Below are 17189 nucleotides of genomic sequence, written 5' to 3' on the forward strand. Positions count from 1 at the left end.
TTTCTTTTTCTCTTCCCGGGGGCCCAGTGGCTCTTCGGGTTCTATACCCTGGTTGATGGGGCAATGGTCCATCAAGGACCTCGTGTCTTATATTCTGGGATGACATCTTGTCGGAGTGGAAAGAGTGGGAAGAAATGATGTAAACTTTTCGACATTGCTGTGTCCCCAGTTTTGTGCTTATATTCTTTGTCCTGCACGGCTGAACCATATAATCCGATTGAATTATTTATATATTGCCTCTCATTGATTCATAAATATTTGCAAACGCCTCAGGGCTTTCTTATGCTTCCCTAGGGATCAGCTCCCTCTCAATATCTATTTACACCACCTCCTCATGGCTGGCACCACCACCCTCCTTCTTGGCACTCACATCCTTGTGGCGCTCAATTTCCTCACCAAATACATCCTCGATTTTGTGAGTGTGCCATGGCTTGACATCGGTCTCGAAAACCATGTCAATTTCTTCAAGCGAACGACCCACAGTCTCAGGGTACATGAAGAACACGTGGAACGTCATGACTGTACAGAAAACGCCGAAAATGATGTAAGTCTTCCACTGGATGTTGTGGAAGGCTGGTGCCACGAAGTATGCAAGGGCAAAGTTGAAGATCCAGTTGGTTGCAGCTGAGACACCGACGCCCTTGGCTCGGTATTTCAGTGGGAAGACCTCTGCTGCATAGATCCACGCAGTGGGAGCCTGTAGCTGTCAGTAAGGACTTGTAATCAAGAAAGAGAATGACATACCCAAGTCAAGCCGTAGATGCCGGTGAAGATATATGAAAATGCGATGACAGCCATGCCAGCACTGCCCTTGATCTCCCAAGTCAAATTGGCATTGCCATTTACATTGGAAACCGGTTTTCCTTTGCTGGCCATAACACCAGCAATAATGAAATGGACAATCATACATGTCACAGATCCGATGAGAAGTAGGTTCCTTCGACCGACACGATCAATGTAGGGGAGCATAACACCAGTGGTCACCAAGAAAATGACGTATTGGATAGCCGATGACCATAAAGTTGTGTTGCCGGTCTGCAGTTGATAGTCAGCGAAGTTGTTCGCGCATTACTATTGGCGATACTCACCATGCCAGCCATCTCGAAAATGTAGACCACATAATACATGGCAACATTACCACCTAAAAGCTGCTGCCACATCTGAACAGTCATTCCACACATGGTGCGCTTCCAGATTCGCGGTCCGAACAAGGCCAGGAAGGAGACATCTTGAGCTTCGTGCGCCACTCGGACGGCTTCTTGGACCTCTTCGAATTCAACCTGTACAACGGGATCATGGCGGTCACCATTGGCATGCAGGAGTGCCAAGGTTTCCAAAGCTTCTTCCCAGCGTTCCCTGGAAGCGAGCCAGCGAGGAGACTCCGGGAAAAAGAACAGCGCAATGAAAAGGATAAGACCCGGAACAGCCTGCACACCCCAGCAGATACGGAACGCAGCAGGTCCGGATACACCCACAACACAGCCATATGCGATCAAGTACATGATCAAAATACCCCATTCGATCGCCCATTGCTGGATACCCACAATACGGCCACGAATGCGAGCGGGCGCGAGTTCAGACAAGTAGACACAGACCTGGGAGGAGGTAACACCGACAGCAAGTCCACTGACAACACGGCCAGCGACCAAATGTGTCACGTTCTGTGCGCTGCACTGCACCATCGCTCCAACAATCCAAACCAGGGAAGCAATCATCAACGCATAGCGACGTCCAAGGATATCGGACAGCCACCCGGCTGCGATCGAGCCAGCGAAGGAACCGGCAGACATCGAAGCTGTAATCTAGTGGACAATGTTAGCCTCTGGACAGACTGAGTACGGGGATCACGTACTCCTCCTTGGAGGTTGGAGTCTGGCGCGCCAAAATAGTCCATATACGTATCAACGCCAATCCAGGCGCTCATCGAGCTAGAAGTCATGTTAATCTCTTGTCCTTGTGGCTGAATATATGAATACACACCTCACATCGAAGCCGAAAAGAGCGCCGCCAATGGTGCCAAACGCGGCAAGGACTGTGGCATGTTAGGCATTGCTATTGTCCATCAATCTAACTGCACATACCGTATATATTCGTGATAGTGTACATTGTTGTTAGCCCATAGAGATTTTAGTCTTTGAGGCTTGCGGCAAGGCGTTTTTATAAGTGGCGGACGGCCAATGCGAGCTACGCGAAGGGTCCATTGCATGGCACGATACCGGGACCGGGTGTTTGACCCCGGACGGGAAAAGATCAACGGGAAAGGGAAATGCGGAGAGGAGAAATCCCGGGGGAGTAAAAGTCGGGGATGGGCGCAGCGTCATTGGCGGGTCGGGGTTGACGGAGAGCCAGTCGGGGCATTTGTCGGGTGAAGTTATATTAACCGAGGGGCCTATTTACCCGGGAATATCTCATGTTTCACTTCTCTAAGCGAACGGCCCCGTAAGATCAGGCTTATTCCGGCATGACTTACTTTTTGCCTGTTTTCGCTTCTCCATCACTACTGTACATGCGAGGTTGGCCCGTCTTGGATCGGCATACCGACGTCATCCATATAAAGTGGGGATGTTCTCAAGACGTGTCAACAAGACGTGTCGAAGGGAAGAATATTAGCACTCCATTTTATACTTCCATATATTTCTACCAAGCCTTCACTAGAATCTAGCTTTAAATATATAGATTACGTTATAGCCAAGTCGCGGTATTAGGTGCTACTAGCTACACTTCGAATGAAGGCAACATTCCTTGACAATAGGAATGGTCTAAATCACAGGACAGGAAGCAATAGATGTCAATGTATTGGTAGATGATGGATGGGGAGAGAGCGAGAGACTCGGTACGCGAGCTCTCTGGCTATCTAATGCTCAGTTCCATCTAAGTCCCGTGACCTCAGGTCTCGACAACATCCCTCCTTCCCCAACACCGCCAAAGTGCCATTCTACCATCAGTCTATAATTATGCCCTATTGCCATACTCGGAAACAATCACCTTGAAGGTGAAGGTTCCTAGAACTCCATAGGTTTTGGTCACGTTTCGATCATCAGTTAACCCCTCCAGGGGGTTGGATTGGCGGTACATGCCGACAACAGCTCTCTGTCTGTCTCTTAGCGTTTTGTACAGAGTAAGCTGCCTAGATTCACACTGCAGCATCAGCATGTAGCCTACGTCTTTTAGAGATACCCTATTTTCCACTTTTCCTCTACTAGGAACGTGGTTTGAAGAACACAGTGGGCGAGTGCAAGAAGCCCGTAGACGGTTCCCTGGACTGGTGAGCCCGTCTACTGCCATAAAATCACCTTGAGCTAAGTTTAAGCACAAGAACATCTCTGAATGTGTAGGTAAGGGACGTTGGGCAATGTTAACATTAGTAGCACAACACTGATGTCTTTTACCGAAGGCGGGTAAAAGTGCGCGATGTACCCGGGGCTAGAATGCGCCTCTGCCGAGGTTCCGACCGCCCATGGCGCTGTTCATGAGATGGTGGCGCCTTTGAAGGTTCATAGCATAGCGCCACAGACATGGTGTCTACAAGAAATACGCACAGATGTTAATTAACATGCATCTTTGACTCAAACCAACCAAGGAAAGCATTCTTGGGGGTGATGATCGGGTAAATGATGTGAGTTCTTGGGGACGCCTACCGCCGGAGTATTACCTTTTTGATTGCCTGGGGAAGTCCTGCTATTTGTCTGACATTTGCTCACGGACCGACTGTTTCTTGACTGTTTCTTGGTTCTCTTTATCCTGTTGACACTGAGCTCCGAAATGCGTTAATTTAGAGGACTTAACACATGAGTTGATCCGAGTCACTATCTCGCTGGCGATAAAATCAGTGCAAGAGACAATTTCTCTTGCGACGGTGATACAGTCGATATACCCGCATACACGGGCAGATAATAACTTACCTGCTCCCACAACAACGGGCGTCAAGTGGATTGCATTTGGAAAAGACACCCAGGTAGGAGTCTACATCACAATACTAGTTACCTTCAGGACTTCAGATCTCATCATTAGACCACAGACCTATGAATGTGGTATTGCCGCCAGCTCAACCCCCTCCTACTCAGCTGGCAGGTTGTATTTCTGGGAGATGACTTGCTGGGCCAAGGAGAACTCGGATCAAATGCAGTGGTTTTCCTACCTTCGCTTCTCCAGAATTTGGCATGAGGGAGCATGGACAACATCTATCAGAACCTTGAAAATATTGGTTTAACGGAAAAACGTTGATGGGCTTGACGTGCGCGCTACCTTAAGTTAGAAATGGATTTCTAGGTCTTTGTACGCATCGCTTAGGGGTTCCAACACAGCATATCTTTTTCAATAGAAGGGTCATGACGTAGACCATCTAACGGATGCTTTTCCCGTGGCCCTTTGTCCGCCAATGCAAGTGTCTCAATAACGCGCACACCACGGAAGATTAGTAAGGCTCTGGTAACGGCTAATGCACAAAACCATCCCTAATTACCAGCTACGATGGCCAGCCAGTTATCGCCTAGTGCTATGGTGCAGAGAGATGTTCGCAAGGGTCATAATTTTGTGCCTCGAAGGTAAGATCAGCCGTGCAAAGTGCTATGCAATATCAAAACTTCTCTTTTGGAAGACAGCGTACATATGGATCCGATGTGATAGTTACATGCTGAAGCTAAACAAATGAGCGTAGAAGGAATATTCAAGTATCTGTGGCAACCAAAATGACTCTCAGTCTTTCTCCAGGTTGATGCATGGATTTACGAAGAACTGCCGAAAGTGTATTCGGGGATCTCGATGGTACCAATGGTCCAGGTCTTACCACCATCGATGGTCGACATGCTTCCAGAGACACCGGCTCCCTTGCTCATAGTGTTGATGTAATCAGGATCGGCGACATCCAGGATAATCTTGGCGTTGATCCAAGCTGTAGGAGGAAATGGATTAGTTCGGTGGGTGATAAATGGCGTCCAGTCGCTATTTGAAACTTACAGTGAGCGGGCATGGTGCCACAGTTGTCTGCGGCGCACTCAACAGCGCTGCCCCAGCCCTGGGCTTTTCCATCACTGGTAGACAGAGTAGAAACGGTCTTGTCGTTGACAAGAACTGTTTGGGTATAGTTGCCTGTGGAGTCGTCGAATTTGTCTGTGAACTAAGTTTAGCATTTCGAACCAATGTTTTATCTCGACTATTGCATTGCACTTACAATGCATCGTCACCTTATCTCCAGCGGTGGCGGTAGAGGAATCCCCCTGAACAGGCATCTGGGTGGTGGCTAAAGAAAACATGAGATAAATTTACTGCTTTTAATTAGAAATTTGGATTCAAGACTAACCACTAGTCGACAAGAGGGTGTAGGCAAAGATACTCCAGTCACTAGATTCCCAGTTATCGGCGATAGATTGAATCAAATCGCCGTTAGAGGTGCCCATTCCGACCCAGAGGGAGGCATCTCCAGAGCTTCCGCTAGGAACCTTGGGTAGGACCAGAGTCGCGGTCGATTCGCGAATAAAGGAGTTGTCTGATACTGGACCAGTGCTGAAGGCAGGGCCCATAGCAGCGTTCACAGATATAACCGCCGTTACGGCGAGGACAGATATAGCCTGGTTAAAGGAAGGCATCGTGGCAAATGTAATTTTAGGTGTCTGAAGATTTAACTTAGTTGCGCTCACATCATTGAAACAGAACCGCGAGCAGCTTTATAGTCCTCCTAGCAGGCACCACAGGCACCTCCTTTTAGCAGAAAAGCTATTTCTTTCCGTGCATACTGGAGGGATATAACCCTTAATCAAAATATTGCATAAAGTGCACCACTCAAAAATTGGCTTCATAGCATTCATAAGCTAAATAGGAAAAATTGCCGTCCGACTAGCGCGATATGGTAGGTGGTGGGCCGGGCTGTATGCCCTATGGGGTATTCTAAAACAACCAGCTAATTTATCCCCTAAGGCTAGTGTTGCAGACACAGACATTAGCATCAGTGGCTTTTGATCCCCCAGACGCCATAGAAGCAAATCATTTTCGGAGCAGTTCGACAATATCAGATAAGTCATGGTTAAAGATTGCTGTTTAACAAATAGAAGCGAATTGAGCGAGAGGTGTGCTTGAAACGTACCAGGTACGGAGATGAAACGATTCCTTCCTCGGCATTGTATGGTTTCTGGTGGAGTTATTATGTCTCATTCTGTGACATCCTAACAGATCGGAACAGGTTCTGCTTTAAACTCTGTGACTTATTGCCACCTGTACCCCTACGCACGTGAACTATTTTCTGGATTTTGCCATTCAACGCTCCTGTGCGTAATGCTGCTCCACAACATTAATTCACCAGTCTTGTGTTGCTCGCGGTCGCTGGTTACCTCTCTAGAGCTCTCCAGCCATCGCAATGCTTCGCCTGACGCTTAGCTTATTTACCAACCCCCGCTCGAAATACGCCCTTGCTCGCGCTGCAGCGTTTCGATGCTACAACCTCGTCCAATGGTCATATAAATTTACCACGAAAGAACGTAACTAATTTGTCTTGAGACACTCGACGACACTAAGTGCTTTCACCTTGATCTTTCACTCATTTGCCAGAGACACGTTTCTAGATACCACTGAAACTGCCTATGGTGGGATACTTGCTCAATCAGAAAGACAACTTTCAATGACGAACAATTTCCACCTCAATTTGTACATCTTCTAGGCTCCGCGGTCTACCTTCATTAACATGTATTAACATACATATTCAGCCAATGGTCAAATTTCTTTACTTATACTTTGCCTCCCAATTACTTTTTCATTGTTTCCGGGCCGATGCGCGCGTCTCGCGCGTCTTTCAGTATATGACTAGAGTGGTTTCGGGTACGGGCCGAGAAACAATGCATGGGTCCGGAGGGGAATCTCTTCTCGGGGACAATGAGCACTCACGACCGACCGAGAGTGGTTAAATCTGAGTGTGGTAGACCAAAATTAAGATGTTTTGTGTTGGATTTTCAGTGGATCGTATCTGACCAGATTGGTCTTAGCCTACCCGGAGATAGGTGGAGCCAAAACCTAGGGCGGTGAGGCCAATTATTGATTCTGAACGTTTTGCACCCACCACACTGTCGGCTGCCGTAGTACCGTGGGAATCTCGATGTGGCATGTAAACAATAAACCTTACGGCGGGAATACAATAGAATTCTCCAGCGTGCATGTTGGGCAGTTTTTCCAGATTAAAGATAACTCCAAGGTAAGTGTAGAACGGGTAGCAAGTTGAAAGAGGGTGCGAAGGGCGGAGTTGGTGTGCTTACTAGGCACGGCTTGATGTAACGTGTTCTTTGGTCTGGTTGACCGTACACGATAATTGGTCTACACAGTTCAGCCGCGCCACTAGGAGGGAGGAGGTCCAGTTTTGCCCAGCGAAAAGTACAATCTCTCCCCTTTCCATAGAAGCTGGGGTTGCAGCAGCAAAATCTATGGGAATTGCCAACACGGTGTTATTTGTGAAATACTTTCGAGATGCATCGTTTAAGAGGGTTGAAGGACCGGCTTTCCCAAAGGTCGAAGAAGCCTCACAATGGAAAATCCCAACTCAGTCAAACCGAGATGCATGCCGACCGTCCATCTGTTGCTCCAGTATCCGCCTCAACCTCAGCCAGCCAGACTAGCGTAGCTCAGTCCCAATCCGAAGACTCTCGCTCCCCCAAAGACTTGTGGCAGTCCGCCTTTGATCAGCTAGATCAGAACGAACAGGATGTTTTGCTGCAAAGAAATATTTCTACGTCGAGCAACAAAGATGACGAGAATCACTTACGAACGACGCGATTGATTAATGAGGTTATCAAATTAACGAAGGAGCGATACGAGGAATACCAACAAGGAGGCATCAAGATAAGGAGATCGACAGGGGAAGATATCGACCTTCGAAAAGTGTCACGGAAAATCATCGATGCTGCGCTCTCGTTCAAGGACATCATTAATGCGGGGGTAGCCTTTGATCCCACGGGTCATGCAGCAAGCGCGTGGGCGGTTGTGTCACTTGGATTAACTGTAAGTCTTGAAAATAATGTAGAGAACAGCGAAGCTAATGTGTGGTCTGAGCTATAGATGGCTAAGAACCACTCTGACTTGCAAGAGGCGATTTTTGACTCTTCGGAGTACCTAGCAGATGTCCTTGCCCGATGTGCGTATGTTGAAAGGAATTTCTACCGCAGCAACTCTGGAGAATGCGTCATGGTAGAAGTTGCAACTATCGGGACCTACAAAGCAATTCTTCAGTACGCAGCAGAAGTACTGGTCGGCCAAAACTATGGCAGGGGAAGGCGGATCCTGGGCAGTCTCACCTCAATTACTAGTCAGCGCCTCAAAGAGCTTCAAACCTCAGTTAAGCAGGAAGAGCAGAAGTTGTACCAATGGGTTCAGTTAGATCAGCATCTACAGCACGGGGAGGAGGCCAAAAGTATCCTGGCTCAATTGGATGAGATGTCAAAATCCATTCAAGCCATTGCCCAGAGTTTCAGTCTTCCTATTGCAGAAGGAGCATTTTGGAACTCATATATGGATCAACATGAAACCTTTTGTCTTGATGATACCAGAACCGAGCTCCGCAGCCAAATCTCCGAATGGGCCGAATCATCTGAGAGCAAATGCATCTTTTGGTTGAATGGCATGGCCGGCACCGGAAAGTCTACTATCGCCCGAACGATGGCAAAATCCTTCAACGGCAAGGGACAACTGGGAGCCAGTTTCTTCTTCAAAAAGGGCGAAGCAGACCGTGGAAATGCTAGAAGATTTATACCAACCATTGCCAAGCAATTGATACTCCATAATCGTCAGCTGGCATCTGGTGTTCTTAGGGCAATTGAGAACGATCCAGATATTTCCGCGAAAGCTTTCCAGGAGCAATTCAAGAAACTCCTTCTCCGGCCACTACAAAATCTGCCACCGAACCAAACCAGCGCGATGGTGATTGTGATCGACGCATTGGATGAGTGTGAGAAGGCCGAAGAGATAACCACCATCCTTGAACATTTGCCACAAATACAGCAATCTACAGGCATGAGATTGAAAATCTTCCTGACGAGCCGACCGGAAAACCCAGTTCTATATGGATTTCAGAAAAATAAGGCCCACCAAGATCTAGTTCTACATGAGATCCCCGAGCTAGTGATTGAACATGATATAGCTTTGTTCCTAAAGGACCGATTCGCGAAAATCCGCAAGTCAAGGGATCTTCCAAAAGACTGGCCTGGAGATGAAAAGATTGAAACCCTGGTTACTATGTCAGTCCCGTTGTTCATTTCTGCCGCTACAGTGTGCCGATTCGTTGAGGACGAGATGTTTCCCCCGACGGTACGCCTTGACGAACTTCTGAAGGACCAAGCCAAATATGTAACGAAAATGGACAAAACCTACTTGCCCATTCTATCACGGCTCCTAGATGACCGAGACGATGAGGATGCAGAGAACCTAGTGCAGCAATTCCGAGAGATAGTCGGTGCCATCATTCTTCTTGCAGTTCCTCTCTCATCTAATGCACTCTCGCATTTGCTTGGAATCCAAGTAGACACCACGAGCAATCTTTTGCGTTCGTTCCGGTCGGTTCTTAGTATACCTGGTCACCAAGATTTACCAGTTAGGATTCTGCATCTATCATTTCGCGAATTTCTCCTGACCACGAAAGCGCGCTTCTATTTGAATGAGGAGGAGACGCATACGAAAATAGCGTCACATTGCCTTCTCGTCATGGACAAGAAACTCAAACACAATATCTGCAATCTACAGAGCTATGGAGCACAGCGCATGGAAATAGACAGCCAGGCCATCGAGCAATGTATTTCGGCGGAGCTCAAATACTCCTGTCGTTACTGGGTGTATCATCTGGAGCGGAGCCATGTTCATGTCTCTGAGATAGAGGTTTTAGCATTTCTCAAAAAGCATCTCCTTCACTGGTTGGAAGCAATGAGTCTAATGGGGATTATATCAGAGGCTGTCGGGATTATAGACAGACTGCAGTTAGGTATTAAGGTGAGTGCCTGCACGATCAATATTTGAGGGGTGACTAATGTTAATAACGCAGAGCAACATGGGCACTGAGCTTTCACGGTTTTTATACGACGCCAAGCGCTTCATCCTGAAGAATATTCACATGGCAGACAATGCGCCACTGCAACTTTATTGTTCAGCACTGATATTTTTACCTATGGAAAGCATTGTCAGAAAGGTGTTCGAAGGGGAACGACCCAGGAGGATACGCATCCTATCAGAAGTACAGAGAGCATGGAGCGCGGAGTTACAGACCCTCGAGGGCCATTCAAATTGGGTCCAGTCTGTGGCCTTCTCCCCGGACAGCCAAATGGTGGCCTCAGGCTCGGCAGATGGCAGCCTCAAACTCTGGGATGCCAGGACGGGGACGGACCTACAGACACTCGATTGCCATTCAGGCTTGGTCTTTTCTGTGAATTTTTCCCCGGATAGTCAAATGGTGGCCCTAGGCTTAAGTGATGGCACCGTCAGGCTCTGGGACGCTAAGACGGGCAAAGAACCACAGACGCTCGAGGGCCATTCAAATTCGGTCGAGTCTGTGGCCTTCTCCCCTACCAGCCAAATACTGGCTTCAGGCTCATATGATCGCACTATCAAGATCTGGGATGCTAAGACGGGCAAAGAGCTACAGACCCTCGAAGGCCATTCAAATTGGGTCCAGTCTGTGGCCTTCTCCCCGGACGGCCAAATGGTAGCCTCAGGATCAGATGATAGCACTATCAAGCTCTGGGATGCTAAGACGGGCAAAGAGCTACAGACGCTCGAGGGACATTCAAATTGGGTCCGCTCTGTGGCCTTCTCCCCGGACAGCCAAATGGTAGCCTCAGGCTCAGCCGATCGCACCATCAAGCTCTGGGATGCTAAGACGGGCAAAGAGCTACAGACCCTCGAGGGCCACACAGACTGGGTCCGCTCTGTGGCCTTCTCCCCCGACGGCCAAATGATAGCCTCAGGATCAGATGATAGCACTATCAAGCTCTGGGATGCTAAGACGGGCAAAGAGCTACAGACGCTCGAGGGACATTCAAATTGGGTCCGCTCTGTGGCCTTCTCCCCGGACAGCCAAATGGTGGCTTCAGGCTCAGAAGATAGCACCATCAAGCTCTGGGATGCTAAGACGGTGGAAGAGCTACAGACGCTCGAGGGCCACTTAAATTCGGTCCAGTCTATGGCCTTCTCCCTGGACAGCCAAATGATGGCCGTAGGCTCGAATGACGGCATAGTCAAGCTCTGGGATGCTAAGACGGGCAAAGAGCTACGTATCCTCGAGGGCCATTTAGGTTGGGTCCAGTCTGTGGCCTTCTCCCCGGACAGCCAAATAGTGGCGTCAGGCTCGAATGATGACACCATCAAGCTCTGGGATGCTAAGACGGGGAAAGAGCTACAGACGCTTGAGGGACATTCAGATTGGGTCCGCTCTGTGGCCTTCTCCCCCGACAGCCAAATTGTGGCTTCCGGCTCAGATGATAGCATAGTCAAGCTCTGGGATGCTAAGACGGGGAAAGAGCTACAGACCCTCGAGGGCCATTCACATTCGGTCCAGTCTGTGGCCTTCTCCCCGGAAAGCCAAATGGTGGCTTCAGGCTCAGATGATAGCACCATCAAGCTTTGGGATGCTAAGACGGGCAAAGAGCTACAGACGCTCGAGGGCCATTTACAATGTTCGGTCCGGTCCGTGGCCTTCTCCCCGGACGGCCAAATTCTAGCTTCAGGCTCGACTGATAGCATAGTCAAGCTCTGGGATGCTAAGACGGGCAAAGAGCTGCGGATCCTCGAGGGCCATTTAGGTTGGGTCCAGTCTGTGACCTTCTCCCCGGACGGCCAAATGGTGGCCTCAGGCTCGAACGATGGCACCATCAAGCTCTGGGATGCCAAGACGGGCAAAGAGCTGCAGATTCTCGACGACGATTCGGAATTGGTCCATTCTGCGCCTGGTCAAACTCCATATAAGCCCAACACTCAAGTTTCCTTAGCAGATGGTTGGATGACCTTTGGGGGCCAGAAACTGATACGGCTCCCCTTAGAGTATCGTCAATTCAGCTGCTCAGCTACTAAAGATGGTACTCTTGCTCTCGGATACGATGACGGGAGGGTTTTCATTGTTGCTTTCCGGACGGATTAACCCTTGTCGTAGTAAGCTTACTCTTGATTATTTTCTATCCTCATTCAAATCACAGCATATGGGATGGCAGGGCACTTCATATAATTTGATTCGGCGCTCTGAATCTCTTAGACATTTACCTCATTTAACGCTATTTATAAATATGTGGCAGCAGTTGCCACATGGCCGGTTGGGATCCTGAGGCTTCCAAAGACGGTCTTGCCGTGTATTGACAAGACACGTAATCCCCACAGTGTTCGCTATTTTCTTGCTCTTAGCAGTACATAGATTACACAAATCTAGACTTAATCGCAATATAGACTAGCGGCTCCACTGTGACGCCGAGAAAGAGTGACGCCGAGAAAGAGTCAAAGAGAGTAGATTATGTAGAAGCCGATCCTGTCGGCTACTGTAGTATCTAGTGCCATCGCATTCGCGGCCCTTGCAATCCACGTCGGGAAGTCCGTTCAGACAATGCAAGACTACTGGGATGCAATACGCGATGCTCCTGATGATCTCAAGTGGCTAGTACGAGAGATTGAAGTGTTCGGCTCCATAATGGCTGATGTCGATGTGACGCATGACAGTCGGATCACTTGAAGGACTTTGCTAGATAGCTGGATAGGGAAGGCGGTGAGACCAGGGGTCCGATATGATCGGACGAGGAGAGGGTAGATATAATAGTTCTTGGCGTCTCTCCTGTTCTCTTTCTCTTCTTCTCTCTAGCTTAGTGTCTTCGATGAATGGACTCTTTTTGATGAAGACTTGCCGACTCACATTACACTAAGCTCTCTTTTCACTCTTTTCATAATCAGCAAGTGCTGTACGGACCTTGTCATCATTTGACACGGATACCGGCCAGTTGGTGATATCCCCACTTCCCGTCTTCGCACGTGCCGAGACCGAACCCGAACTCGAACCCCGACGAAGGACCCCGCCGTCTACGCGGGCGATTCCTTTGCTGACCAAGTTGTAGATCCATACATCATAACTTTACTTTCCTCAATTTGGAAAGACCGATCTTGAGCATAAAATCTAAGATAAGGCAGATTGTCTGATTTTATGTCTTGCTACAGTATTGGGGATCCAAAAGAACTAGAATTTTCCATAGCAATGCACACAAGCCAAACTCCAAGGCCTGAGAGGACCTTCAGAATTTTGCGAGGTGTCATTTCCTTTTGCCACGCCCATGTCCAAGTGACAGTTTAGGGGCTTACTCGGTCTCAGATATCGAAAATAGCGACTTACTACTCCCTTAAAACAACATAAGAATGGCCAACCCAGCTACAGATGAAATTCTGGCCACTGCTGAAATAGTTCTAAAGGAGGTGAAAACAGTCTCCGTCCCTCAGATCCTATTTGCTCCTCGCCAAAAGAGCGCAGATCACCCCACGAAACCCACTCCCATGCAGTGCAGCATCCGGGCTTGAGTATCTGATGTCCGTAAATGACAAGTTAGTACTTTCTAAAAAAAACGTAGCTAGCCATGGGTCACAACATACACCGTCATGGTAATGGCAGGGCGAAAGACAGCCAACTGTATGACGTTACTACCAGAGAAATAGCGATCCGACAAAAGTCATTGGGCGACGAGACACCGCCTCGAACATTCCTTCTCCGTTCTCCGTTATTGCCATTTGGCCCTTGGGCCTCTTGAGCAAGCGCTGCGGAAGAGCGTGAATCGCAAGCGGTGCGGTAGTTGTTGGACAAAGGTGTCGCGTCCTCCCAAAGAGATATGGCGATTGGAAACCACCTCTTGTTTGCTATGCTACAAGGCATGGGATTGGCAAGGGGATAATGTCTCCTACTCTCTCAGGAAGTTTCTATATCAAAACGAGACGTCTAAGGTCGATCTGCTTTGCACTGAGCTGCCTTGATGACCACGCAGAAATTGTGGAGCAGCTGCTTGAACAAAGAGCCATGTGTCCGCAGTAGATTTAAATGGGTCTGTTCTTTCATATTTGGAAGCAGATGGTAGCCCTCCAGCGACGGTCTCTCCTTTTAGAAAGGGGACAAGCCGTATCGGTGGAAGACCAAAAAGGTCTGACCCAAGAAGAGCACGGAACTCTTCTGGGGCGCCTTTCTGCTTCAGTTGCAACCTTAGCTGCGTTGGCCACTCTTCAACGATGGTACTTCACGGCTTGGGAATGATTTTCAAATCGGCGGCGACCCTGGTGAATTCGTGCATCTCCATGTACCTGTGAATCTTGTTAGTGAAATCGGATACCACCAAATATCATAAATATCATGTATAACCCGTATGTGCTAAGTTACCTCTGAAAATCCTTTGAAGATCCATTATAAATGTTCGAGTATCCCATAGTCTCGTCATGTCGGCGTTTAGCTAGTGAAAGCCAATCTGGTCTGGGCAAATAATTCATGAGCAGATGCGTATTTAAGACGGAATCTTTCTCGTCTCCCGCTTTTACAATTTCCATCACTGCATCGAGAAACAATGTGATAAGCGTCGCACTCGGGTTCTGATCGGGCGGCTGAAGAAGAAGTGGTGACAATGCTGCAGGTGTTCCACGTATCCCAAGGTAGCCAGCTTATGGTCGGTGGCAATAATGACTACATCTCGAATGGCTTATCCTTCACAAGTAACAAATCAAAACGTGCCTGCTTGTCCCCAGATCTCAAAACCACGCATCAAGACCTGCCCAGGCCATCAGACCGTCAACTGGCGTCCCGTACGATTCTATAGCCCGCATTGCCGTATGTCTCAGAACAAAAGCCACTTCAGGACTCAAGGCTCCGCTTAGAACTTGACTACGAGATTCTATCATCAGCCTCACTTCTTGCCCTTCTCTCTGCATCTGCTTTCACCATCTCGGGAACTTCGGCCACTTTGGATCGTATCACTACAAGGCCCTGTCGTAAACTTGCCAGGACAGTATTCGATCCATCATCCATCGCGGGCCGGACATGTTGTGCAGTGCTGACTAAAACATAGATTCTTCGCTACCTGGTTCTTTCTGCCACCCAATACCGCTGTGGCGCTGTCTAAAACATAGATTCTTCGCTACCTGGTTCTTTCTGCCACCCAATACCGCTGTGGCGCTGTGCGGTATTGGGTTGCAGAAAGAACCAGATAGCCGCCCCCTACCCGCGAGGGTGGGGGGCGGTCCTGTGACAAGGCTACTTAGAAATGTGGCGAGAGTGCCAAGTTCTTGGCAGCGTAATACAGGCATTTCCTAAGAGTAGGGACCGCTTCGCAGCTCACGTTGCAACTGTAGTATCAACGAGCCGCGCTCTATTGACCCGATTTTTGGGTCTTTAAGATAGGCGACTATAATCATGTGGGATTTGGAAACTTCTCTTCTATCATGAAAGCGGCGTTCCATCGATCTTACGACTTCTTGTCCTGCGCTAGGAAAGCAACACTTGAATTATGGCAGGTGAAACGGGGCCGATCGACGTGTCTCGCCCTATCGCTATGACGATAGCAGCATTTTTCGGCATCACCTGTTATAACGTTCTGGAGATTATGGTCTCCATTTTCATGACCTTTAAGCGTTACCGAGGATTATACTTTTGGAGCATGCTCGTGGCCACCTTAGGCATCTTACTCCATGCTATTGCGGTCCTACTCCGCTTTTTCGCACTTGCCCCTAGCTTCCCTATGGCTGTACTAATTGTCGTCGGCTGGTACGCCATGGTCACAGGCCAATCCGTCGTACTTTATTCCCGGCTGCACCTTGTCGTCAGCGACTACCGTCGGTACCGATGGGTGTTGTATATGATCATCATCAATTTTTGCGTATTACACATTCCGGTGTCCATCCTCTTCTTTGGCAGCGGTCTAGGCCATTCAAATTTCCTCGGCCCGTTCAATGTCTATGAGGATATCCAGCTTGCTGGCTTCTCTATCCAGGAGATCATTATCTCTGGGTTGTATATCTGGGAAGCTTCTCGGGCACTCAAACCGGCTCTCACGCGCGAGGAACGAAGTGGCTATAATGTCATGAAACATTTGATACTCGTCAATATCATTGCCATCCTTATGGATGCTTCGCTCCTTGCGACCCAATATACCAACAATTTCGAAATACAAACAACGTATAAGACCGTCGTCTACAGCGTTAAGCTGAAGATGGAATTCAGCGTGCTGAACCAACTGGTCGCCTTTTTGATGAGAAATCACTACATAAACGAATATGACAGCCAGCAGACTTGTCTGGAGCCAAACAGAGGTGGAATGGAGGTTTTTCTCACACCCTATCGTCGCTTCGATCCGGCAAAACAACCCCGACGCTCGGCTTGCAGCCTGCCGAGTGAGAATAGGATTCCCTTTGAAACAGGCACTACAATACTGGACCCTATATCAACAATACAGGAAGAACGCCCGCCCTCTACTGATGATGGAACGTTATCTACTGGCGCGGTGTCCACTATGGGAGGGGTGCTATCACGGCCAAAAAAGTCTCTTCTATACCCAGCGACAGCGTGACAGAGCTTTACATAGATCTATTTCTTTTCCTGTTGACGAAGAAATAATTTGTGAACAATCTGTGAGTGTTGGCTAGGGAATTTGATTTCGAATGCTATTATGGGGTGACCTCATTGATTGCTATATCGATCGGGTACTTGAAATCCCAAGACGCTGAAGATAAAATTGATGTGATTGTGTGCCGAGTGCTTCCTAGTACAAGGCTTGTATTTACATGTGCTGTCGCTGTGACCCTTCGCCCGCTGCCGCCTCCTGTCATATGACCAACAGACATTATAGCAAAGATCCGCCAGCTGGGAGGCGCGAACCGCGAGCTGGGGATGAGCTCCGCCGTACTCGGGTCCGGCTGGGCGACACGCGCAGCGATAGCGGTCGATTCCAGACAAAGTCCCGTGGGCTTCAGAGTGAGCTTGACGCCAGCTCACACCGAGCCAGTCGGCTAGAGACTGAATTGACGCATGTCAGAGGGGGAATCACGGAGGCGATGAAGGCGTTGCAAGGCCATAAGGGCCAGAACAGTAGCGCTATACATTCGTCAGGGCCATCTCCCGAAAGCGTTCACAAACTAGACTGCCCTCCCACTCACCAATTCTGACAACCCCGGACCTTAGCCTCACAGATCTGACTCGAGGTCATTAGTAGTGGTGTACTCTAGACACGGGAATT

At 48.7% G+C, this 17189-nt stretch overlaps 4 protein-coding genes across 4 annotated transcripts; 2 read left to right on the forward strand and 2 right to left on the reverse strand.

Annotated features, from left to right (window-relative positions):
• Positions 1 to 319: 319 nt before the first annotated feature.
• On the reverse strand, positions 320 to 2106 carry PENARI_c087G00565 (sugar porter family MFS transporter; the record flags this gene model as incomplete). Its single annotated transcript, XM_022637747.1, has 6 exons — positions 320 to 697; positions 745 to 1035; positions 1089 to 1802; positions 1853 to 1928; positions 1981 to 2032; positions 2082 to 2106. 6 exons carry the CDS (start codon positions 2104 to 2106, stop codon positions 320 to 322), a joined length of 1536 nt encoding a protein of 511 aa, XP_022482396.1.
• Positions 2107 to 4724: 2618 nt separating this feature from the next.
• PENARI_c087G08308 (uncharacterized protein) lies at positions 4725 to 5585 on the reverse strand (the record flags this gene model as incomplete). The annotated part of the gene is made up of 4 exons (XM_022637749.1): positions 4725 to 4891; positions 4957 to 5109; positions 5171 to 5239; positions 5300 to 5585. 4 exons carry the CDS (start codon positions 5583 to 5585, stop codon positions 4725 to 4727), a joined length of 675 nt encoding a protein of 224 aa, XP_022482397.1.
• A 1861-nt stretch (positions 5586 to 7446) lies between these two features.
• Positions 7447 to 12094, forward strand: PENARI_c087G11839 (uncharacterized protein; the record flags this gene model as incomplete). Its single annotated transcript, XM_022637750.1, has 3 exons — positions 7447 to 7977; positions 8035 to 9954; positions 10007 to 12094. 3 exons carry the CDS (start codon positions 7447 to 7449, stop codon positions 12092 to 12094), a joined length of 4539 nt encoding a protein of 1512 aa, XP_022482395.1.
• Positions 12095 to 15509: 3415 nt separating this feature from the next.
• On the forward strand, positions 15510 to 16966 carry PENARI_c087G08152 (uncharacterized protein; the record flags this gene model as incomplete). The annotated part of the gene is made up of 2 exons (XM_022637748.1): positions 15510 to 16347; positions 16803 to 16966. The coding sequence occupies 2 exons, from the start codon at positions 15510 to 15512 to the stop codon at positions 16964 to 16966; spliced, it is 1002 nt and encodes a 333-aa protein (XP_022482394.1).
• Positions 16967 to 17189: the final 223 nt, after the last annotated feature.

Source organism: Penicillium arizonense, assembly GCF_001773325.1.
Source record: "Penicillium arizonense strain CBS 141311 chromosome Unknown PENARI_contig087, whole genome shotgun sequence".
NCBI lineage: Eukaryota > Fungi > Ascomycota > Eurotiomycetes > Eurotiales > Aspergillaceae > Penicillium > Penicillium arizonense.